The sequence below is a fragment of the Otolemur garnettii genome, unplaced genomic scaffold, assembly GCF_000181295.1.
Source record: "Otolemur garnettii isolate 467f Iridium unplaced genomic scaffold, OtoGar3 scaffold00038, whole genome shotgun sequence".
In the NCBI taxonomy this organism is placed as follows: domain Eukaryota; kingdom Metazoa; phylum Chordata; class Mammalia; order Primates; family Galagidae; genus Otolemur; species Otolemur garnettii.
In genome coordinates, this window is record NW_003852433.1 from 8,783,336 (window position 1) to 8,808,298 (window position 24,963).

The 24,963-nt window shown below is 40.5% G+C and overlaps 1 protein-coding gene across 3 annotated transcripts in view; it reads left to right on the forward strand.

Moving 5' to 3' along the window:
- Nucleotides 1–24,963, forward strand: part of CIT (citron rho-interacting serine/threonine kinase) — a 181,704-nt gene that overhangs the window by 8,731 nt on the left and 148,010 nt on the right. For all 3 annotated transcript variants that reach the window (XM_003789925.1, XM_003789926.1, XM_023513311.1), the window contains exons 3-6: nt 2,633–2,808; nt 8,716–8,817; nt 22,301–22,443; nt 23,481–23,574. In XM_003789925.1, coding sequence (XP_003789973.1) covers nt 2,633–2,808; nt 8,716–8,817; nt 22,301–22,443; nt 23,481–23,574 — 515 coding nt within the window. The remainder of the gene's footprint in view (nt 1–2,632; nt 2,809–8,715; nt 8,818–22,300; nt 22,444–23,480; nt 23,575–24,963) is intronic.

A 24,963-nucleotide genomic window follows, 5' to 3' on the forward strand; every position in this document is an offset into this window, starting at 1 on the left:
TATTTGCTAAATGAATATTTATTGAGCATTTACTATGTGCCAGATTTCATTTTGGGTACAGCAGTGATGAAAACAGACAAAATTCCCTGTTTGTAAGGAATATACTTTCTAATGGAGATTGAACTACCTTATTCCTTTCTACATGTGCCCCATCTTCCTTTACATGGGTGGACTTATAAATTGTGTCCACTTTCTTGTTGATAGACCTTAGGTTATTTCTGATTATTTTTCTATTACAATAGTTCACATTATAAGCATGTTCATATATGTCTTTTTTTGAGCACATGTGCAAGAGTTTCCACAAACGATGGATTGCTTCCTAGAAATTGAAAGATTGGATTATCTAGTTTCAAAAAAGGAAGCGATATAGCTCAGGTATGTTGCCTTTTGCCTGGTGAGTCCAATTATTTGTCCAACAAAGTCATTCTTTGATGGCATTTTCATTACACTTCCTTATGTCTTCATTTCCATTTCCATATTCGGTACCCACCAGGCCCTTAAATACTATAACTAAATGTGCAGACATGAAGGATGATGTGGTTTGGGGGTCAGAGAAACAGATGGTCTGGAGAGAAGTTGTGACAGATTTTTTTTTTTTATAATAGTCATAAGGCTTGAGTTTAGTATCTTACCTGTTTGCCCTGAAAATCTAAAAACCTTTGGGTAAAAACAATGGAGATTTGACATAGTTTCTCAGAATTCTGAGAAAGTATGTTAGTGATTTTGCCTGCAAAGCAGTCTCCTTGCGTGATTAAGATGCCCGGTGATCACCAGTGACAGATCCAGAGTTATTAAGTTGGACAACACTGTAAGCAACTCAAGGCCTAATAGAGAATTAAGAGAGGTTGGCTTTGTATAGGAGCAATAATTAAATCTGGTTTAACCCAGAAAGTTGCAAGCCAGGGTATTTGGGGAATTACAATTCAAAACTCAAATACTTGATCTGAAGGAAACTTGGAAGTGCACAGGAAGGAGGAGAGGGCTTGGCACAGTGTTGTCAGGGCAAAAGGAAAATACTGTGCTGCTTTCAGTTTTGCTTCTGCATGATGTTCTTTGTGTAGGTGCCCTAGATTTAGTTTCTACAGTAGTCATGATGAATTCATGTGGATCCACCCACTGTTCTTGCCTGGTTCCCCAGGGGACCAAGGGAAGGTGTCTATAGGATGACTGGTGGAACTGGCAGGTGTGGTCTGTTACTTGTAAGACTCTCAGTACAATGGAGCTCAGCATATTTGCCTGTGATGCAAAAGAATTCAATTCTTCCCATGCATCAGAGAAAGAGGGTGGGAATAACAATAGACATTGCATCAGCTAACTCAGCAAAATGCCATTCAAAGCCAGATGTGGTGGCTCGTCTCTGCCTGTAGTTCCAGCTACGTGGGAGGCCAAAGCCAGAGGATTGCTTGAGCCCGGGAGTTCAAGATCAGCCTACATGATACAGCAAGACTCTATCTCAAAATTTTAAAAAGGCCATTCAGTGACTGGGCTTTTCTCTTTGTTTGACTTCATCTCTCTCATTGTTTGAACAACTTGCAGAGCTGAGTGTGGCTCTAGAATGTAGCTCCTAACTTTCTCTGTTACCCAACTATTGAAATGGCCATCCCTTCCAGTGCCTGGAAGATTCTTGTGTCCCTGTGGGATTTTAAGGCAGTCTCTGGGTCTTTCAGTGGGGCACCTTCCTGCAGGATTCTCCAGGATAATTTTGACTGTAGGCGTCACTTGCCTTTATTTTGCATAACCCCTGTATATGATGCAGTTCCCCATCATGTGCAGTTTTAAAATTTTAGGTCAGACACTGCTAATGCCCCTTTAGCAAGTCAGTAGCATCATTACACATCCAGTGAAGTCTCAGCTTAATGTATCTAGGGTGTTAATAAGCATATGTCAGGTTCCAAATCCTCCATCCATTTAGTCCATACTCTGAACGCTGAGGATCTCTGACTGAGAGATTAGACTCAGAAAAGGAATGAAATATACGTTTGTTAAAAAAAGATAGTTGCAAATCCATGCCAATGTGTGCCTTGTCAACCCTGCAAAGGAAATGTCTAGGACTTCATTTGGTTCTTTGGGTGCAGTGGCTGTCCCCTCTTTTTAAGCACTGTCACGTATTAAGGCAAGAAAGGCATTTTTATTGTTGTCAGTAATAGTACCCAGGGAGATAAAACTGGGTAAATGCAATGAAACTAAGCAGAACACGTGTAGTTAGAATGGAATGATCTGAAAGCCAACTCCAAAGCTTATTAAAAGGAGAATCAAGTTGCTTATGTCTCATTCTAGAGCAGTCTTAATGCTGGTAAGCATGTTTGACCAAACACTGCCCTGCAGCCTTCAGACAGGAAAAAGAAAAGCATAGTTTGTATCTTCTCTGTCTATTTTCTAAGTCTACGAGATTCAAATTATAGCTACCATGGAAACCGTACTTTGGAATTTCTGGAGCCCTTAATTTTAACTTAACATATAAAAACACTTTTGTGCTGATTTTATAATTATTCATGATGGATGAGAAAGTGACTAAATGTCTTTGACTGTGAGGGAAGACATAAGAACAATTTTTTCTTTCTTTTCTTTCATAAAGATGCCTGGACTTGAAATGGCTATATTTACCTGGGAGCGACTTTTCCATCTTTTGCAGATTCTGATACCATAGCTGAGTTACAGGAGCTCCAGCCTTCGGCAAAGGACTTTGAAATCAGAAGTCTTGTAGGTTGTGGTCACTTTGCTGAGGTGCAGGTGGTAAGAGAGAAAGCAACTGGGGACATCTATGCCATGAAAGTCATGAAGAAGAAGGCCTTATTGGCCCAGGAGCAGGTAGGAGCATTTTAACATCATGGTTTACCTCTTTCTGTACCAGAATGCTCTTTCTAGGATCGAGCAAGTTTTTCTCTGTGACTCTGTATTTAATTGCAGTTGCATGGACAAAAAGGTCTCTCATGTTCTAAGCTCTTCCTCCTGTACAGATATTAATTTTGAAGGCTCACAAATTCCCTTTCATTTCTTTATCCTGTTTCTATAGTTGTATTTTATTTCAGAGCTAAGTTGGCCTTTTAACTAATGAATTTAAGATGATCTTTCATGCCCATCAGCTGGGGATTCAAACTATGCAGATGGTGGGGTGAATCAGACAGTGTTTGCTTTTGTACATGCTTTAGATAGTTGTGTTGTGGGCATGTGTATTTGATTTGAAAACAGGCTTTTGAAGAAATTAAGTAAAATTGTTTGTTATGTGGCTAAGGAGTTGCTTGCTTGAGAACAGGTAAGAAGTTATTTTTTTGGTTGTGGCATTTTGCTTTCTTTTAAACAAGGCCGCTGTCTCTAGATGTATCGATTCATTTGCTGTGTTTTAGAGAGTTAGCCTTGAAGTTCAGAGTCATTTTTTACTTGTAGACATTCTAGTGCATGTCATGTGTCCGATAATGTACTCAGCTCTGTGGGAAGCTAGCAAAAGGAATTGAAGTTCCGTGACTGTTACACTCAGGGTTTAAAAACAACCTTGGAAGGGGGAGGAAAAAAACAAGTATGTAAAGGAGGTACTTACCAGCTAACTTCTCACAAGAGTGGGAGAGCAATTAGCAAATTCATTAATGATGATGAGAGGTATGTGGGTGAGGCCAGGGACTGTTAGGGAAAGTTCTCACAGAGGAGAGGGGATGCGGGTTCTAGGCAGAGAAGTGATGAGAATGTGCCGAGTACAAGTGTGGCTGTCTGTGACATTCTGGAGGTTTGAGTTCTAGGATGCTGTGCAGGAGAGTGTGTGTGTGTGTGTGTGTGTGTGTGTGCGCGTGTGTGCGCGCGCGCAGTGGTCTAGAGAGTTAGCCTTGAAGTTCAGAGAGTCATTTTTTACTTGCAGAAAAACGGGGAAGTGGGGAGAAGAAATGAGGACATTTGTGTGGGGAGGAAGTTATTGGTGAGAAATCTAAAGAAATGTTTTTATTGTGATAAAATGTACATAATGTAAAATGTATTTTAAATGGTTACAATTTTAACTATTTTTAAGTGTATAATTTGGTGGTATTATAGCATTAAGTGCATTTGCAATGTTGTATAGCCATGATCACTGTAAACCTCTAGCACTTTTTTGTCATACCACACAGAAACTTTGTGTGTATTACATAATAGCTCGCTATTTCCCCAACAACCGTTTTTTGAATTGCAGCTGACCTTGTGAGGTGGTTGGAGATTCTGTAGGCTTTTGGAAGAGGAGGTTGGGGTCAGAGTCTGGTCCCTGAGGACTTCAATGACTTTGCGCCTCCAATCAGAGAAGCAGTAGAGGGCAGGAAGCTGCTTGTCAGAGTCTGAGAATAATGTGGCCTCTGTGTTTAGAAATAAAATGTGAACAACATAATAGAAAGGAAAAGTGACAAGCTGTGGCAAGTAAGAAGAAAGGAGTGGAAGATGCTTATTCAGCCTCCTAACTCCTAAGTAAGAACTACCTATCATCAGTTCACACTCACTGAGCATCTGTTCTATTTGTTGTGTGGCATTAGATATAGCCCAGACCTTGCGATGCTTAGGTTTTAGATGAGAAATAGCACATATAAAAAGAAAATAATCCAACATCCTGCCCTGCAGGCAAACAGTAGAGATGTTCAAATAAGTGTGCCTTTCTCCAGGCAAATGACCTAAAAGGAGGTGTGGGCTCAGAGTTTATACACATACAGGAGCTGAGTAAAACCAACCATTCATTCCTTAAGAGAATGCATATGAAAGAAGGCAGATGTGGTGGCTCATGCCTGTAATCCTAGAACTTTGGGAAGCTGAGGTCAGAGGATTGCTTAAGCCCAGGAGTTCGAGACCAGCCTGGGCAACATAGTGAAAACCCTATCTCTACAGAAAAATGCAAAAATTAGCTGGGCACAGTAGTCTGCTCCTGTGGTCCCAGCTACTTGGGATGCTGAGGCAGGAGGATTGCTTAAGTCCAGGAGTCTGAGGTTGCAGTGAGCTATGTTAATAGTACTGCACTCTAGCCTGGGCAACAGAGTGAGACCCTAACTTCCAAAAAAGTAGAATCTTTAACTGAGCCATGTGAGGATTTGGAATTTAAGGGCATCAGAAGAAAGAAGCCAACACAGGGAGTGAGAGAATGGAAATGTCAGAGTGGAGGAAGACAGAGGTAGTAGCCTGCAAACAAGGCTTGTCACCTGGGAGAGGCCACCAAGGAAATCCTCTATGAACCACAATAAGATCATCAAAATCACCAAATTAGTGATGATGTATTGCTACCATTGAATCCTCTGATCCTTTTCAGGTTTTTCTCTAAGGAAGTCCTCAGAGACTGCTCATTTCAGTGAAAGCTTTAGGGTAGACAAAGCCAGTAGTAAGCAAATAAAGGTGTAGACTCTTCAGTTCAGCCAGCCTTCTTTGAATGCCCTTTATGTGCCAGGAAAAAATAAAAGTATCAGCACATCAAGTGCAGTGAATTACTGGGGTTGGGTTGGTATTTCGCCACGTGTGTCACATTTATCACTGGGTATATTAAATCAGATGATTTTAGGTAGAACATGGACAGGCTAAAAACTTATAATAGTTTAATGTTAACTAGCATCTCAAAACCTGTGACCTTCACAGAGGTGCTTGTTATAATTAAATAAAAGAATGTATATTTAAAATTAAGTTTTTAAAAGTTTTGGAACAATCACAGATTTATAGAAAAGTTGCAAGTATAGTGTAGCAGTCAGAGTTCTTAAGAGAAATGGAACCAGTAGGGGAGATATGTCTATGTATGTATGTGAATATATCTCCTATGTATATTTTATGTATATACATATATTCTGTGTGCATATTATTCTATATATATTCAGTGTATGTTGCATGTGTATATATATCTCATATGGTTCAGGATAAAGCTGTTTATACTGTATGAGATAGTTTAATGTGACAACTTTTATATATACACACAGAAATATATATGCACACACGCAGACTATATTTACATATATACACATATATAATTTATTTCAAGCAATTGATGTACATGATTGTAGAGGGCTGGAAAGTCTGAAATATGGGCAGGAGCACACAATGTAGTCTTGAGGCAGAATTTCTTCCTTGGGGATACTGCAGTCTTTCGCTTAAAGCATTTCAGCTGATTAGATGAGGCCCACACAGGTATTTTTTTGAGACAGAGTCTCACTTTGTCACCCTTGGTAAAGTGCTGTGGCATCATAGCTCATAGCAGCCTCAAACTCTTGGGCTCAAGTGATCCTCTTGCCTCACCCTCTTGAGTGGCTGGGACTACAGGTGCCCGCTACAATGCCCAGCTATTTTTAGAGATGGAGTCTTGCTCTGGCTCAGGCTAGTCTGGAACCTGTGAGCTCAGGCAATCCACCTGCCTTGGCCTCTCAGAGTGCTAGGAATACAGGTGTAAGCCACCGCACCCGGCCCCCACCCAGGATATTGAGGACAGTCTTAAAGTCAACTGATTGTAGATGTTAACTGCATCTACAAAATACTTCATAACACATCAAGATTAGTGTTTGATTGAATAACTGGTTATTATGTCCAAGCCAAGTTGACAAGTAGAATTAACTACCATAAAGTATAACTACTTTTTCCCCCCTGAACCATTTGAAAATAAGTTGCCAACCTGATGCCTCATTACCTCTGAATATGTTAGTGTGTATTTCCTACAAGGAAATCCTCTATGAACCACAATAAGATCATCAAAATCACCAAATTAGTGATGATATATTGCTACCATCGAATCCTCTGATCCTTTTCAGGTTTTTCCAGATATAATAAAAAGACCTAGTTTAGAATAATACTTGGCATTTAGTTGTCCTTGCTGTTTAGTCTCCCTCAGTCTAAAAAATTAGTCTCCTTAATTTTTCCTGGATTCCCATTAACTTCATAATACTTTCATTTTTCCTACCTAGCATTCTCCAGGAGAATCTTGACAATTATGATTATAGACCAGTTACTTTAAAAATTCAGGTTTGTCTGATGTCACTCATGTTTAGATTCAGGTTATAGATCTTTGGCAGGAATACCAGACAAGATTCTCTGCTGTCCTTGCATCCCAAAGTGATTCTCACTTTTATTTTTATTTTTCAGATAGAGTCTTACTGTGTCACCCTTGGTAGAGTGCTGTGGTGTCACACACAACAGCAACCTCAAACTCTTGGGCTTAAGCAATTCTCTTGCCTCAGGCTCCCAAGCAGCTGAGACTACAGGCGCCTGCCAGAACAGCTGGCTATTTTTTGTTATTGTTGCAGTTGTTGTAGTTTAGCAGGCCTGGGCTGGGTTCGAACCCGCCAGCCTGGAGTATGTGGCTGGTGCCCTAGCCACTGAGCTATAGGCACCGAGCCAGACTCTCACTTTTAATTTGTCCCATTCATGACAATGTCATTTTGACCACTTGATTTAGGTGGTGCCTTCCACGCTTCTCCTCTGCATGCTACTCCTTTACCTTGGAAATTAGATGAGTTTGTTTGCCCTTTCAAACGATGGAAAGAATCCTGTTTTTCATAAAGTTTTCAATGCATTCACTTATTTATTTGTATCTGTGTGGACTTGCTTTTCCTTTTTTAGTCAGTGAGTTACAGTCAGTTTCTGTCACGATATTCATACTCAAAGTGTCCCCAGGTTGGCTAACAGGAATCTCTTCAGGTTGGCTTTTGTGTCCTTTGGACATATCCCCATCATACTTTAAGTACTTTCTTGATCCTGATATAAAGAGATATTCAGGGTCTTATGGTGCTTTTACTTTCCCTGCCCCAGCCTTAGGGTCAGTCATTTCTCCAAGGAGCCCTACTCCTTTTAGCAGAAAATAGTATTTAGAGACCAAGATCTGGGTGCTGGGTTTTCTTTTCTCACTGTTACTGGGATGTCATTGCTCCCAGACCCTTCCAGTGGACAGTGCTAAGGAATACATATGTGTGTATACAGTATACTTACGTACATCATGTGCACACATATACATATACACAGATATTTATATCCATATTTATTTAAAGTCACAAATTTTTAGAAAAGTCGAAACTTTTTCACTGCAGGCATGCATGAATTATAAGGGAAGTCCTCTATACTTACATTGAAATTCATGAGTTCACACCAATCCCTCCAATTCCAATCCAGCTTCACAGGGTTTATTTTAGTTTTCACCCTTTCTATGTTCGTAACTCTCTTCTCTCCGACATCTTACCCTTGATATTTTTGCTGGTTTTATGAATCTGTGTGCATCCAATCTCTTGTCTTTGCTTGATTGCACATTCTCTTAGTGGGTTCACATAACCTGTCCTACATGTGACTGTCTTCCTCACCTCTGTGGGCCCTATGTGGTCACATGGGGTGGCCCCCACACGTTTGCTGCCCTTGTCACTCTGCTTGGGTCTGGCACCTCTTCTGGGCCACCACTGCTCTCTCTTCCTATAACTGGCACGGATGCTAACCTTGTCCTGCTCTAGCTAATGGCTTTAGGCCTGAATTGTTCAGGAAGGGAAGGTGGAGAGGAAGAGAAAGATATTTAGATTTAAAGAGAGTGAGTTTAACTTTGAGAAAGATGATAGATAAATAATTGAGTAGGCAATATATGGAGCTGGCAAAAATTATGAGCAAAGTGGGTGAGGGATTGAGGTTTGTGGAATGCTGGGCCAAATGTTAGCTTTTTATTTTAAGCTAGAAACATCAGTTTAGGCTTAAGGACAGAGGAAAAGGCTTTCCCCAACCCCCATATGGTTGGTTCTTTCTAATTGTTTAAAGGGTTTCTTTTTCCCCTAGGTTTCATTTTTTGAGGAAGAACGGAACATATTATCACGAAGTACAAGTCCTTGGATTCCCCAATTACAATATGCCTTTCAGGACAAAAATAACCTGTATCTGGTGAGTCTTTGTATTCATCTCTTTAGAATTAGCCTAGTGCTCTGATACTCAGATACCTGTCATAGTATTGAATATAGTTCTTGCCTGTGAGGTTCATTCACTTGCTTTCCTGACTCTCAGGTGACTCCCTGTTCTCCTTGTTACAGAGATTAAGAGCTAACCCATTATTGTTGGGTATTATAGCTGTGGCTTACAGAGCAATAATGAGAAGTCATTTATTGGGGAATAGAGCATAGTCTGTTATTACCGTTTATAGAATCTTGCTTTAATTTTTAAAAAGTAAGAAAATCATGGTTATTATAAGAAAATGCAAACACTGCAGACATGCATGAAGTTGCAGGAAAGTCCTCTACTTTCTCTTCTAATTCCTCTCCCTAGGGAGACAAAGCTTGTGCATGCTCTTTCTGCCTTTAACTATCCCCATGCGGGGAAAAATTCTATATACTCACGTACATAGTTTGTTTTACAAAAATGGCATGTAACTCTGTACTTGGCTCTTCAGTTTGCCTTTTGCCTTTCAGCAGTTTATTCCAGACATCCTTCCATGCCATTATGTACTGGTCTACTTTATTCTTTTGAACAGTGGCATAGTTTTCCCTGATGGGCATACAGTGTAATTTATAGAATGCTAAAATTCACTTTGGGCTTGTTTAGGTTCTTGGGAGGTTAGATCTATTCATTCATTCATTCATTCTTTATATATGTAAATAAAGAGATTTAGATCTATTAATTCATTCTTTATATGTATATGTGTGTATATACATATATATGTATGTATGCATATATATATTTATTTATTTATTGAGATAGAGTCTCACTCTGCTGCTCTGGGTAGAGTGCTGTGGCATCATAGTTCATAGCAACTTCAAACTCTTGGGCTAAAGTGATCCTCTTGCCTCAGCCTCCTGAGTAGCTGGGACTGCAGGTACCTGCCACAATACCTGGCTAGTTTTTTCTATTTTTAGTAGACATGGGGTGTTGCTTTTGCTCAGGCTAGTCTTGAACTTTTGACCTCAGGCAATGCACCTGCCTTGGCCTCCCAGAGTGCTTAGGATTACAGATGTGAATCACTGTGTCCAGCCTAGATCCCTATATTTAAAACAGTGTATCCTAAAAACAATTTATGTTTTCTAATTCAGCCCTTAAAACATGTTTATCATGTTACCCCGAATAGAGATAAACTTTTACAAAGGCTCATGTAAGAGAAAAGGGTAAGAGAGAGGTGGAACTCCTTTCTATCTTGAACTGCCACTGGGTGTTTTTTTGGGGACTTTACTGGCTTTATTTCTGCCCTAGAATAAACAGTTTATTTGGTTTCATAGTAGTTGAGAGCCCAGTTCCTGTAGAGAGGTTTTCCTTGGCCCCATACAGCCTTTGAGTGAAGACATTCTTATATGAATGCGTTGAGAGACTGACCTTGAAATGACCAAATGCTCTTCAGAACCAATGCCAAGCCTCTTGTATTTGTGGCCTGAACTATCTTTTCCTTGAATATGGACTTAGAAGCATTCCTTGCTTAAGACCTGGGGCATGCAGGCCTCTCCTTCAGTTGACCGTGGCGTGTTGAGAAGGTTGCTGACATTCTAGGACATTTGTTGCCTTTGTAGCGTGTGCCTTGTGTTCCCTGCATCTTGCAGAGCCTCTCACATTTGGATGTATCAATGGGCTTCATCGTTAGCTCCCAGAAAGGAAGTTCTCTTGAAACAGCAAGAGAACTGTTTGTTTTGCTTCATGTTTATTATGGTTGTTTTGGATATTTTAACTACCAGCTTATGAGGATAAACTTCATTTTCAAGGCATCACAGAACACAGATAGTCCTGCAGTTAGGAAGGGCTCTGATTTTTTGGCAACAGTTGAGGGTCCATAGTTTTTTGGTCTGCCTTGCACTGCTTTATGAACTCATATTTCTCTTGCTCTGGGTTGAAAAGCCTACCTTCTTTTTTTTTTTGAGCAGAGCCTCAAGCTGTCCCCCTGGGCAGAGTGCCGTGGCATTACAGCTCACAGCAACCTCCAACTCCTGGGCTCAAGCGAGTCTCCTGCCTCCGCCTCCCAAGTAGCTGGGACCACAGGCACCCGCCACAACGCCCGGCCATTTTTTGGTTGCAGCCGTCATTGTTGTTTGGCAGGTCTGGGCTGGGGATTCGAACCCGCCACCTTAGGTGTACGTGGCTGGCGCCTTAGCCGGTTGAGCTATAGGCACCGAGCCAAAAAAGCCTACCTTCTTGATGTCTAGTCTCATGTAGCTGCTTCTTAAAATTAAACATTGGATAGGTGTTGGCTCATGCCTGTAATCTCAGCATTTGGGAGACTGAGGCAGGAAGATCACTTGAGGCCAGGAGTTTGAGGTTGTAGTGAACTATGATGACACCACTGCACTTTATCCTGGCAACAGAGTGAGAACCTGTCTCAGGGGAAGAAAAAATGTAAGCATTGTTAACTTGAGGTGATGTATACCCCAGTCACCCTGATTTGATTATCATACATTGTATGCCTATAGCAAAATATCATAGGTACCCTGTAAATAGAGACAACTATTATGTACCCATAATAATTAAAATAAAAAATTAAAAAATATATATTGAAATTTAAAAAAATCTATTGACCTTAAAAAGTACAATGAGTTGACCTTGTTTGAATTCTGATTCAAGCAAACTTTGACATTTTTAGATAAGAGGATTTGAATATGCATTTGGAATTATATATTGCTTAATTTCTTAGCAATCGTACTGGCATTGTAGTCAGTTAAGATTATGTCCTTCAGGATGAATATTGAAATATTTAGGGGCAAAATAACATGATATCCGGGATTTGCTTTAAAATACTTTGACACAAAAAGGTACTTCAATGGAATATGTACCTAAAATAAGTATTTTTGGTTGATAATTGTTGGCTAGAAGATAACTACTCAGGGGCTCAATGAACTCACTCTATACATATTTCAGAAATTTTCATAATAAAAAGTTAGGAATAAAAGTGAAAAAAAAGTATTATTGAAGTGCTTTGGGATTTTCAGTATCAACTTTGGTTGAGGCATTCACACATTTTGAGTGTCTGTGTAAAGGAACTCAGTTGAGGACTTAGTGGTCCATTCTGGTATGATAGGCCACTGCTCAGTTGCTCCAGGGAAAACACTGTTTGCCTCCCTATAGCTAGTGAGGATGATCACAGGGGCCCCAGCAGTGGTTGGAAGTCTTATGTGTTACTGTAGTGCTTTATTTTATGGTGTTTTTTTTTTTTTTTTTTTACCCTTGGTAGAGTGCTGGGGCATCACAACTCACAGTAACCTCTAGCTCTTGGGCTTAGGTGATTCTCTTACCTCAGCCTCCCAAGTAGCCGGGACTACTGGTGCCTGCCACAACGCCCAGCTATTTTTTTGTCGCAGTTTGGCTGGGGCTGGGTTTGAACCTACCACCCTCGGTATATGGGGCTGGTGTCCTACTCACTGAGCCACAGGTGCCACCCTTATTTTATGTTTTTAAAGACAGGGTCTCATTCTGTTTCCTCGGCTGGAGTGCAGCGGCTCACTGTAGCCTCTAACTCCTGGGCACAAGCAATTCTAACTCAGCATCCTGCGTACCTGGGACTACAGCCACCTACCACTAGGCCCAGATAACTTTCTAATTTTTTTTGTAGAGAGGGAGCCTTGCCATGTTGACCAGGTCTGATATTGAACTCCAGGCCCCAAGTGATCTTTCTGTCTCAGCCTCCCAAAGTTCTGGGCTTGCAGGTGTGAACCACCAAGCCTGGCTTGTGGTGCTTTTTATTATGGCTCAATAGTTTTCAAAATACATCTTTAGGAGGGTTCTCTCAGAACATTTTGAGATTTTCCCACGTTGGTGTCACCGTTCTTACTACCACCACCTAGCTCTGTCATGGTAGAAAGAACCTTCCTGTTCATTTTCTTCTTACTTGCAGATGTAGCTGTTATGCACGTCTGCTGGGACAGAGCCTTCCTGGATGGAATACCTCTTGAACTGGGAATATTGCTGATTTCTTTGCGAGGATAGGCTCCCAGCTGTAGGGAGCTTCCTTGTTTAAAGCTTTTTGGCTGTGGGGCTTCCTTCTTGATCTTGTCACTGGCGTTGCCATCCTTAGCTTCTGCTTAGTTTTCCCACCTGCCATCGTGGGAAGATGGGAAAAACAGCTGTTTTTTTTGAGTTCTGGTTGCCTCTGCACATTGATACTTGGGTTCAATGACATTTTTACACCTTTCTTTAGTAGTTCACTTGGTGTTACTGAGGGAAGCTTGTAATTATTTTCTTGTCTGGATTTTTTTTTTCTGATTTTGATACAAATTTGTGTGAATAAAATATATATTTTTTAATTTATTTTTTATTAAATCATAATTGTGTACATTAATTCTATCATGGGATACAGCGTATTGCTTCAATATGCAGTTTGGAAAACTCTCATCCAACTGGCTGGATTTTCTTTTTAAGCACTTTGATACTTTGGAGTAAAATGCTTCCAAAAGGCAGAGTTTTCATATAAAAATCCAAACTTAGCATACAAATTAAGATATGCTCACCATTATCTGTTAATTCTGAAATACCCAGAGCTCTGAATAAGTTCAAGGTCTTTTGTTACTTTTTTAGCAGTAACAACTGACTCGAACTCAGTTTTGGCAAAATCTGACCTGAGCTTTCTCTTAAGGTTCTTTGCAGTCTTTATTCATTCCCTTGAGTGTAACTCTCCACACAGTTTGCTGCAAAATTATGAATGCATTTGATTATGGTGATGTCCCTGATCCTATTGAGAGTGTTATATAATATGAAGTATATATACCACTTTGTCTTAATAAAATCTGAAAAATTCTGATTCTGGAAACACATTTTGCTACCAGATAAGGGGATCTTAGGTCTACATGGGTAGAAGTAGACTGAAGTTCCGTTGTACCTGCTGGCCATTTCTAGGTCACTAAACCTTTGAAGTTTGGGGAAACTTACATATCATGCTCCCCTGGCAGCTGCGTATTAATTTGAAATGCTAATGTAGTTTAATTGAAGATACATTTTAAGTCAATGAAATAAAGCAATAGGATTCTACCTCCTGTAGTATGTCTCTCCTGACTGGCCCTTCTTTCCAGCCCTGCCTCCACTGTTTCGTTCATTCCTCCATCTTCTCTTGTTTGCATGACTGTGATAATCTCCTAAGTATTCTCCTTGCCATCTGTCTGGCTTTCCTCCCAGGTCTTCCACATACTGCAGCCAAGTTATCCCACTGTTAAAACCTTTCAAGATGCCCTGCTACCCTCTGAATGAAGTCCAGACTCTTTCATGTGGCTTACCAGGCCTTTCCCGCATATATCCCCAGTCCCATCACTTACCATTTCTCTCTTTTCCCTTTACATTTGTCCTGAGCTTCCTTTGGTTCATTGACCTCACTTCTGACCTTTTTGCATGTTTTTTTACTCTTTCCTTGATTACCTGACTAACTCCTGTTTATTTCTCTGGGCTTAGATCAGATGTTATTTGTTCCAGAAACTCCTCCTGGACCCCGTACTTTTGGGATGGTGCCTTTTTGTTGCATGCTCATAGCACCTTGCTCTCCCCTTCATGGGTAGCTGTTGTTCTCTTCATGAAGCTGCTTCCTCCATAAAGGGAGAAATTAATGTCACTTTTGCTCCTGGTAGAGCTTTACCAAGTAAATGATTAAGAAACATTTAATAGGTCAGGAATAGTGGTTTATGCCTATAATCCGAGTACTCTGAGAGGCTGAGGTGAGAGGATTGCTTGAGGTCAGGAGTTGGAGGTTGCAGAGAGTTATGATGATGCCACTGCATACTAGATGGGGTGACAGCAAGTCTCTCTCTAGAACAAAAACAAAAAAACCAAACCAAAACAAACAAAAAAAGAAATATCTATTAGATGAATGTATGATTAATTTCATAGAAATTTGATTTATATACAAATTTACTTATTGTGTTATAGAAATCATATTAATAGTGGGTGTTTGGTTTTCTTTTTTCTTTTTCCTTTTTGAGATAGAGTCTCACTTTGTTGCCCTTGGTAGAGTGCCATGGTGTCATAGCTCACAGCAACCTCAAACTCCTGGGCTCAAGCGATTCTCTTGCGTCAGCCTACCGAGTAGCTGAGACTATAGGTGCCTACCACAATGCCTGGCTATTTTTAGAGACAAGGTCTTGCTCTTGCTCAGGCAGGTCTTGAACCTGTGAGCTCAGGCAATATATCCTAACTTTGGTCTACCAGAGTGTTGGGATTACAGGTGTGAGCCACCACGCCTGGCTGGGAGTTTGGTTTTCTAAAGTGTGTAATTCAAGATAGACCTAGTAAGGTTTTTAAAATTTAGAGTGCAGTGTGAGAAAAGTGAAGGAGAGTTCTTTTGAATTTTGATGGCTAAAAATTTCCCATCCAGGAAAAACAAGTATCCATTGTACTCAATGCTAATATGAAGCCAGTAGATGACCTAATACCCCACACAAGAGAAAAACTCAGTTCAAGTACTGGGGAGAGGGGAGGAGGAAGGAGGATTGGTGTGCTTCCACCTAATGGCCACAGTGGAAGGGTAAATGGCACACCTCCTGGGTGTGGGACACAACTGCAACAGGGACTTTATCTAACAAATGCAAACATTGTAATCTAATTGTTCATACCCTCACATTAAACTGGAAAAAAGAATTTCACATTTGCAATGACGTATTGTAAAGTCTGGTCCTATATAACAAGGCTAGTCCGGTATTCTGGCAGGGAGCCCATGGAAACAGTGCTTTGTTGATCTGGTTGACAACTAAATCTGTTCAATTCTGGGTAACAGATGCCTTTGTCAGTGTCCTTCCATGAAGGAGCTGATATTTACAAAGTACTCATTGTTTTTCAACCCACCACTTGTAGGATTGTTGTATTTCAATTCTTTGTGGGAGTCTTTGTGTTGGTGTTTTTCTCACTTTGGCTCTCTTCAGGCTGCTTTTGGTCTGAGCCTGCGATGGACCCATGCACTTCCTTTTCCTGCTGTGATCTTACAGTGACTTCCCTATGTTCATTCTGCGTGTTTTTCCCCAGTCACATGTAAAGATTTATATAGTTAAGGTTGTAGGCACAGCTGTTATAAAAAAAGAGACCCTAACATTCAGTCCAGGCTAGTGGAGCATCTCTATTATTTATGATAATTCAGGGTCCCGGGTTCCTTCTATCCTGTGGCTCTCCCATCTCTTAGGATGATGTCCTCTTTTATATGGTTGAAGTTGGGCCATTTCATGTCTGTTCCAGCTGACTTATAGGAAAAAAGAGCAGAAATTCAGAGTAAGCAAATTCTTTTTACACAGAATAACATAGAAATTGGACTCAACATTTCATCTCACATTTTTTTCAAGCCAGAACTTAGTCATGTGACTGCACATCTAGCTGTTAGGGAGACTGGGGAATTACTGTCTAGCTGTGTGCCTTATATCCAGCTAAAATTCTTATTACAGTGGAGGAGGGGAAGGATGGATTTTGGAGGGGGGGGAGCGGTAATAGTCTGCCATAGAGGTTAAAACTTTTGTAGATAATAAAGGTAAAGCCAGGGATTGAAGACAGGCCTTCTGTATTACGTTATACTGCTGCATCCATAATCGCTACGTATAATTCGCATTACGTTACGCTGCTTCATCCCTAATCGCTACTAATAGGACCAGGTTCTGATATCTTGCTTAGGATTAGTTCTGTACATTTCCTGCTTCACTTTCAACCCATACCTGTGTAGTTCTGTGGGCAGTGTTTCCTTCCTACAGAGGGACACTTTGGAAGTGGGGTGTTTCTAGGAATTGACCCCAGGGTCTTTATGAATATCAGCCTATCCTATCATTGGGAATTGAGAGAGTTAATGAATACAACTTCATTGTTTACTTTAGTGAAATGTGGCAGCTTATGAAAGTTTTGACAGCAAGACATGTGCTGTTTTGATCTCTCAGCTAAGATTATCTCATTTTTCGAGCATATCTCAAAACTCAACCAGGCGTGTTCACGTGTTGCTGCTTCTGAAGCCAGAGTTTGAAAGCCAGTTGCCCATCAGAAAGAGGGTGTGACTTAGAATATTGGTTCTTGTGTTCTCGTTTGGTCTCTCCAGAGTCTTTGGCTCTTTTCAGCTTTAATTTTCTCATTGGCGCAAGGAGATATTAATATCTCTTATTGACTTCAATTTAATTGCTGGGTGTGTTATTGCCTCGGGAGGTTCTTTGAGTTCTCTGTGCCTTCAAAACAGTTGTTTTTTTCCTGGTGTTTTGAGGCATATTTCAAATGAGTGCATTTAGAGTTTTACTGTTTTAGGAGCCACAATTTAATTACGTTGTCCCAGTTTGCTTGGCCCTATCCCCAGAATTTATGATTCAGTAGGCCTGGGGTGTGGCCCAAGAATTTTCATTTCTAACTAGTTCGCAGGTGATTCCACTGCTGCTGGTCTAGGGACTTTATTTTGAGAACCGTCATCCTATAACTTACTTAAGCTATTGTTAGTTTCCACTTATGGCTTCTTTCTTTTTCCCTTCAGTGATAGTGTACACGTGTGAGATCACTTCCTTGTTCTCTCAGGCTCAGGGATGGTTCCTATTCCCCTACCGTTGCTGCCCCTGGGTGCTTTCATCATCTCATGGTTATTTTCCTTAATCTAACTTTCATCTTTGTAAATAGCCCTTTCATTAATTAATGTTCTCAGTTACCTGGTTTAAGCATGCTGTTTGTGGCCAAGACTTTGGTTGATGCAGTAGTCAATAAAGATATTTTGAATAAACAGATGAATCAGGCTGGGATTCATATTTTTTGAGATAAAGGGCCTTTTTTGGTCATCTTGTCCTTCAAGAAGAATAATATAGGGTTGGGGGCAAGACACAATTATAGGAGGGACTTTACCTAACAAATGCAATTAGTGTAACCTGGTATCTTGTACCCTCAATAAATGCCCAACAATAGAAAAAAAAGAAGAAGAAGAAGAAGAAGAATATAGGGTCTCTACTAGGAGCAACACTTGTTAGAGGATCCCATGCCAAAGATCAGGAATACTGGGTAGAGCAGGTAGTGATGTTAATGGTATGATTACATTTTCAGGCACTTTTAGTAATGCTGAACGTGCAAGCATTTCATGAAACATTACTAAGAGCTGGCTAGCACAGTGCTTCTAATGACACCCTATGTGGATGGAAATAGAATACTAAAAAACTATTAAATATTCATATTCCCCCATGTGTGCATGCTCATGTTCACAAGCATGCAGATGGGTGAACATGTATGTGTGTGCACACGCACATTTGTCCTTCATTTCAAAAGTGACACAGTAGATGGAAATTGCCATCTCAATACTTGGGGTATAGATGCAGACACCAGCAGAGAAGCAGCCGCTCCTTCCAAACTGAACACATGTAAGATTTGCCCTTTAATTAGCATCTGCAGCTGCTGCCATAGAAGGGTCTGTCTCTGTTGGCCCAAAAATCTTTCCTTTAAAAGAGCAAGTCCATTATAGCTCCAAGCCAGGCTGGTCTGTCAGCTGCTGTGCTTTCTCTGCCATCAGCAGGGTTGCCACATTGTTTAGAGCTGTTTCACTCTAGGACTCTTCCCTCCCCCTGCCTCCCAAGGCCTTTGATTACTGTGCCTTGGTGATCATCATTTGGGTGACCTGCAGCTGTTCATTGTGTGCAGGAAACATTTTCAGTCCTTGTAAGGATGGAGGATGGTTGCTTTGGTGCTGATGGACTGGTTATTTTCCAGCTCTCTGTTGTCATTGATCTTGTCTTGATATGCAGAAAGGCTTTAGGTAGTCACTGAAAAAATATAAGTAGCAGGAGTGATGGATATATTAAAGCTGAATTTCATTGAAGATCGCCTCTGCTGTAGAGACTTTGAACTAGGTTGGAGTGGGGAGCCGTATTGGTTTCACAACCTTTTCAGCAGTGGGTCCCAATGCTGTGTTTGGCTAGCTACATCATAATCACCCCCAGTAGCTCCTTAATAACTACAGATTCCTGGGGCCTGCCCATGGACCTTAATCCATGAAGTCTAGAGTCAGTCCTAGGATGGGAAAGAGATGTACTTTATCCTTTTGTAATGCTTATTATCTATATATTTATTTTTTGAGACATAGTCTTACTCTATTGCCCAGAGCTATAGTGCAGTGGCATCATCATACCTCACTGCAACCTCAAACTCCTGGGCTCAGTCTTTCTCCCTCAGCCTCCCAAGTGGCTAAGACTTGGGAGGCATATGCCACCAGGCCCCGCTAGTTTTTCTGTTTTGATGGTGTCTCACTGTGTTGCTCAGACTGGTCTCAAACTCTTAGTCTCAAGTGATCCTCCCGCCTTGGCTTCTCAAAGTACTAGGACTACACATGTGAGCCACCATGCTTGGCCTTGATACCCTTTTATTTTTTGAAACTTTTAATACATTTTTTTTAACCAAAAATGTTTTCTGAAAGTAATCAAGTCCTAGGTCTTCACTGTGTCTTTAAGCTCAACAGCGTGATGATCTATGAAGCCTGGGTTGGCCCTACACATGCTGTCTTCCCCAGGGGCTCCATTCATACCAGAATGCCCTAGTAGTATAGTTAGGGAATGCACATAGTGCATAACATCTTGGGATAGCCCAGTTTAATCAGTAAATGTCCCGACTAAGTTCTGATGGAATAGAATAGTTGGAATTTTTAGTATGAGTCATCTAGAATTGTCTTGATGGGTCAAGTTTGATTAGTTTCTTTGATAAGGGCCCAGTCTATTTAGAGATTTGTCATTGAGTATGTTTATTTTGGCCTCACATGCTGCTTAGCAGCTGTTGTAATTTTTGTTGCTTGTTTTCTCAATCAACCCTGGGTTTGAAGAAATGGAAAATTGTTAAACTCTTAGAAAAGAATGATCTGGCTCGGCGCCTGTGGCTCAAGCGGCTAAGGCGCCAGCCACATACACCCAAGGTGGTGGGTTCGAATCCAGCCCGGGCCCGCCAAACAACAATAATGGCTGCAACCAAAAAATAGCTGGGCGTTGTGGTGGGCACCTGTGGTCCCAGCTACTTGGGAGGCTGAGGCAGGAGACTCGCTTGAGCCCAGGAGTTGGAGGTTGCTGTGAGCAGTGAAGCCATGGCACTCTACCCGGGGGGACAGCTTGAGGCTCTGTCTCAAAAAAAAAACAGAATGATCTAGTTTGGTGGTGGTGGGAGATTTTCATTTTAGGAAATGAGATCGTCTGAATATAAGCAAAGAATACATGTCTATTTTGCCTTTTTAAGAGATTGTTCTTAATTTCTGAACTGTTTTACTGCTCATTACAAATAGAATCTTCATGGGTAGCTGTTGAGTACTAAGCAGTGTTCAGTTTGTGAATTTTTAAAAGTTGCCAGTGGCTGCTCTGCACTTGACTTTCTCAGCCTTAAATTGATAAGCCATACTGGGTTTTTTTTCTCACATACTTAATAAAGCTATAGGAAATTTATAACTGCAGAGTGTCGTCATAAATATGCATTGTTCTTATTTTAAGAAATGTCAGTACTAAAAGTATAAGTACTTCTGTTATTATCTGTGAATTTCTTTCCTTTTTCTTTTTTTGGACATTTAAGGCCTTTTAATGGAAATACATATTTAAAACAGACATACAAATTAGCATTCACCCACATGCCCAGGGCCTGTGGAGAACCAGGTTGGGATGAGTGGGTGAGCTACAGGCAACCAGGTGGTTCCTATGGGCTCTTTGAGGACTAACATGAGTAGCTAATGTCTGCTGTGAATTTGGGGAAATAAAGAACGCATGTTAAGTGCTGCCTCACTAAGTGTGACTCTTCTTGTGAGTTCACAGATCATTTTTTTACCCCAGCTATTGCTGTGCAAATGCAGCCTTACTCTCCAAATGTTAATTGTCCAGTGTCTGGTTGAGTGTCTGCTGTGTGAAGAATGGGGAGTAGATTCCCAGGTTTTAAGGAGCCCTGGGGGAGGACATGCAAGTCACTGGCTTTTCTAGGGGTGTCTGGTTTGGAGTTGATTGGGTGCTGGCCACACTTCCTGGAATTTTTACTGGATCAGCCTGGGGCCTTTGAGGCTATGTGCAGATGCTCCACTTCTGACTTGTCTAGAGCTTTCTTCTAATTCTGGACTAAAAGCAAACAGGAGTTTGGAGGATGATGGTGAGAATTCACATCCCAGAGTTGGCTTTTGGAATGCAGTAGTTTGTGAGATTTAGTGTTTTTTTTTTAAAAAGAAGTATATTCAGATCTTGCCTTTTTTTTTTTCCCCTGAGAAAGCATATGAGACAACTTAAGACATTTATAGCATGGCTAATAAAATGGGAAATCAGAGCAAAGGAGAGGAGAACTCAGTAAGGGTTAATAAGTTTGCGGCAATGGTCAAAGTGGGCTCCAGCTTCTCACCAGCCAGAGCCTAAAGGATCAGCAACAAAGTGGGGAGAAGGGTGAGAATTGATGTTGAGGACCTCATGTTGGTGCCAGGCACTGTGCCAGGCTCTCTGAGGACCTTGTCTTAATCCTGATACAATGCTGCAGAGGGATTAGTCTTATCCCTCTTTTACAGAGGATGAAACTGAAAGGCAGGGAGTGAAGTCACCAGCTGGAGTCTAAAGTCCCCCTAGGCTGCCTGGCCTCAAGGCCAGGTGTTGACTCAGGGATATCCTAGCTGGTTAGCATCTAAAGGAGGAAACATTTTAACTCCTTGGGGTAGAAAAGTTTTTATTTGCTAATCAAACATTTTACTTGATGCTTTATATTCTTCAAATATTTTCCTCCTATATATGTACCCATACATGTAACAATTCGTTTTTGTCTCTCAAAAAAGGGCTTTAACTTTTCTGAATCCACTTGCTTTTAATATATGCATCGTATCTCATTGTTTAGATACTGCATCATATTTTAGCCATCTCTTATTGATGGATATTTGGGTGATTTCTAGGGTCCCATTCCCTCCCGCTGTAAACAGGGCTGCAGAGAATCTATTTATCTGTAAACTATTGTAAATACCTGTAAAATAAATTGTCAGAAGTGGAAGTACTAGGACAAAGGGTATATATTTACATTTAAATTTTTAATAGAGGCTGTCAGTTGCCTTCTACACCCACTGCAAAAGGAAAAGATTGTATTTCATTTCTTGCAAACATTCTATATTCTGCTAGGTGCTGAGAGGAATGCAAAAAGGATACAAGAGAGTTTGTTGCCCTGTAGGAATATACCCATCTACACTGTGTACCAAATCTTAGGGAATGTCTGGGGTGTAGATTTGGGTGGGTGGAGAGTGGGTGGATTTAATTCAACTTTTCAAGCTTGCCTTGCAAACTCTGTGCGTGGTATCTGGGACTAGTCTTTCATTATATTGATTCTCTTGGGTAACAGATGTAATTTCCCTAGGGCAGGGACCTCTTCCTATGTGACTTACAATATGTCTTACACATCTTCATTGCTTTGTGAAGACACTGTAATTACAACACGTCAGGCAGTATTTGAGGATCTAATTGAGGCATTCTCTATTTTTGGGTGTGTGAAGAATTAATAACTTTGGCATTCTGTACAGGTCATGGAATATCAGCCAGGAGGGGACTTGCTGTCACTATTGAACAGATATGAGGACCAATTAGATGAAAATATGATTCAGTTTTACCTAGCCGAACTGATTTTGGCTGTTCACAGTGTCCATCAGATGGGATATGTACATCGGTAAGTAAGACTTTCAGGTAGCATACTGAGGATTCTCCATTAATCCCTTGAGAATTTCTGCATGGAAATGAGTGGATGAATGATTTCAGGATCAAAACACTCCATCCAACTTTTAGCCAATCTCACTTATAACTGGCAGAAAGTAAACTTTCCAAAATGGCAGGCATCTCAGCTTAGTGGTTCAACAGTGCAGTAGATCTAGAAAGGTGGTGTTCTCCAGTTTTCTTATAATCTTTTAATGTAGTAATGTATTAATGGATGTCTGATAGAAAAACTGAATCTGAATTTGCAGAAGGTTATGGCATACCATATAGGAGTGGAAGGCTATGGGGTTGTATTTCTAACTGACAGTCCCCGGGTTATGAACAAGATAGATTCTGTAGGTTTGTTCTTAAGTTGAATTTGTATGTGAGTTGGAACAGTTACATAACCTATTACCTGTTACAGCTTCCGTTTGTAAGTGTGAATCACACGTCAGTTGGCTGTAACTCGGGGACTTACTGTAATAGCCCCTGTTCGTAAGTGCAAGTTGTATGCAAATTGGATGTTTGTAACTTGGAGACTGCCTGTAATTGATAAAAATGTTCCACAAAATCCTCAGTCAATGAATATTTCTTCTTGTCCTCACTCAACTGATGTTTTATGTGCATCTGAGAACGTTGTGGGAACACAGTGATGGCTAGACCAGGAATCACAAAATCTGAGAGTCTCAGCTTTTCTGTTGTCTTGCTGTATGCAAATTTCCTGCCTTCTTTTGGCCTTAGCTTTTGTAATGTAAAATGCGTGTTTTAGGAGATATAATCCATCCAATAAAATGTATATATTTTTTTGCTTTCTCTTTCTCCCTTTTCCTCTCCTTTCCCCCTTTTTTCTTTTTAATTAAATTTGTTTTGCAAAATGTATGCTAACCATTTATAGCCGTCAATAGAGGAGGTCTGCATAACAGAATACTTAAACTAGAGTCCTGGTTGAATTGAGATTCTAGCTTAGCACCTGCTTGCTGACTACACTAAATCATGGTCCAAATTTTCTTACAGAGACATCAAACCGGAGAACATTCTCATTGACCGAACGGGGCACATCAAGCTGGTGGATTTTGGATCAGCTTCTAAAATGAATTCAAACAAGATGGTAACAAAATGGAATAAGATAGCTTAGTAGGAGTTACACTAAAAAACAATTTGTGGTCCTTATAAGTGTGGGAAATATTGGGATAAAATGGTAAGCAACATTTTGGAGCCTTCATCTGCCACTGTGTGACTCCTAGAGAGATGGGATGGGGATGGGGGGACACAACTATTTCCTAGACCATAGCATCCTTTTATGTTCAGTACCTGTTAATACTCCACAAAACATTTGTAGGAGCATTTTATATAGTTTGCTTAAAAAGAAGGGAAAATGCTTATTTTGTTTTTCCCTTCATTTTCCTTTCTGTTACAGACTGTCTTGTTATCTTTTTTTACTTTGAAATATTTTGATGAAATGTAACCTCCTTTATCTCAAATCCTATGCAGCAAAATTTAAATTAATCACTGGAGCATTTGAACCAAATATCCTTAAGTGTTAAGAACCAAGTGCTCAAAATGTCACTTTTAAGTCTTGGATCTTTGGTAAAAATTAAACCGTATTCCACATGCTAATTAGGAAGGCAGGAGGGTAGCTGTTGAGCTCAAGAATGAGAATACTTTAGGAAAAAAAGATGACAAAGTAAAAAAAGATTAGAATTAAAAAATCTTCTAATAAAGTTGGAATGTACTAAAATGTGACTGTTGGGAGTCAACTGTGCAAAAAAGGATAGGTCTAAGAGAAAATCGTCTTACATTTTAAGACTGATTTCATAACTGAGCCACTTGGTGACCTAGACAAAATCTTTAGGGACTTGGCCATTTATTCTTTCTCTAGAAATTACCGATTCAAGGTAAAATGGACAAAGAGGTTAGAGAAGCTGCTGTTCAAAATGCCCCCTAACTCTTGAGAGTTAAGTTCTGTATGTACAGGGACAGTAGGTAAAATTGATGTTTTAGAAAACTTATCTGGAAAGGTGTAGATTATTAGGTTGATATTAGAAAAGGAGCTGGAGTTGCATTACCTCTTTGGACTCCAGTATCTGACCTGCCTGTTCTACAGACCTGAGACTGACTTGAGAGAATTTACTTGGTATTCAGGCCCTTGAAAAACATTCTAGGCTGAGCATGGTGGTTTATGCTTATAATCCTAGCACTCTGGGAGGCCAAGGGAGAAGGATCGCTTGAGCTCAAAAGTTCAAGACCAGGCTGAGCAACAGCAAGATACTCCACACCTCAAGTCTGTACCAAAATTTGAAAAAACTAGATTAGTCAGGTATAGTGGTGCATGCTTGTTGTCCAAGTTGCTTGGAGGCTGAGGCAGGAGGATCCATCCATTGAGCCCCAGGAGTTTGAGGTTGCAATGATGCCACTGCATTCTGCCTAGGGCAACAGAGTAAGACTCTGTCTCAAAAACTAAAAACAAACCCCTGAACCAAAAAAAAAAAAAAAAAAA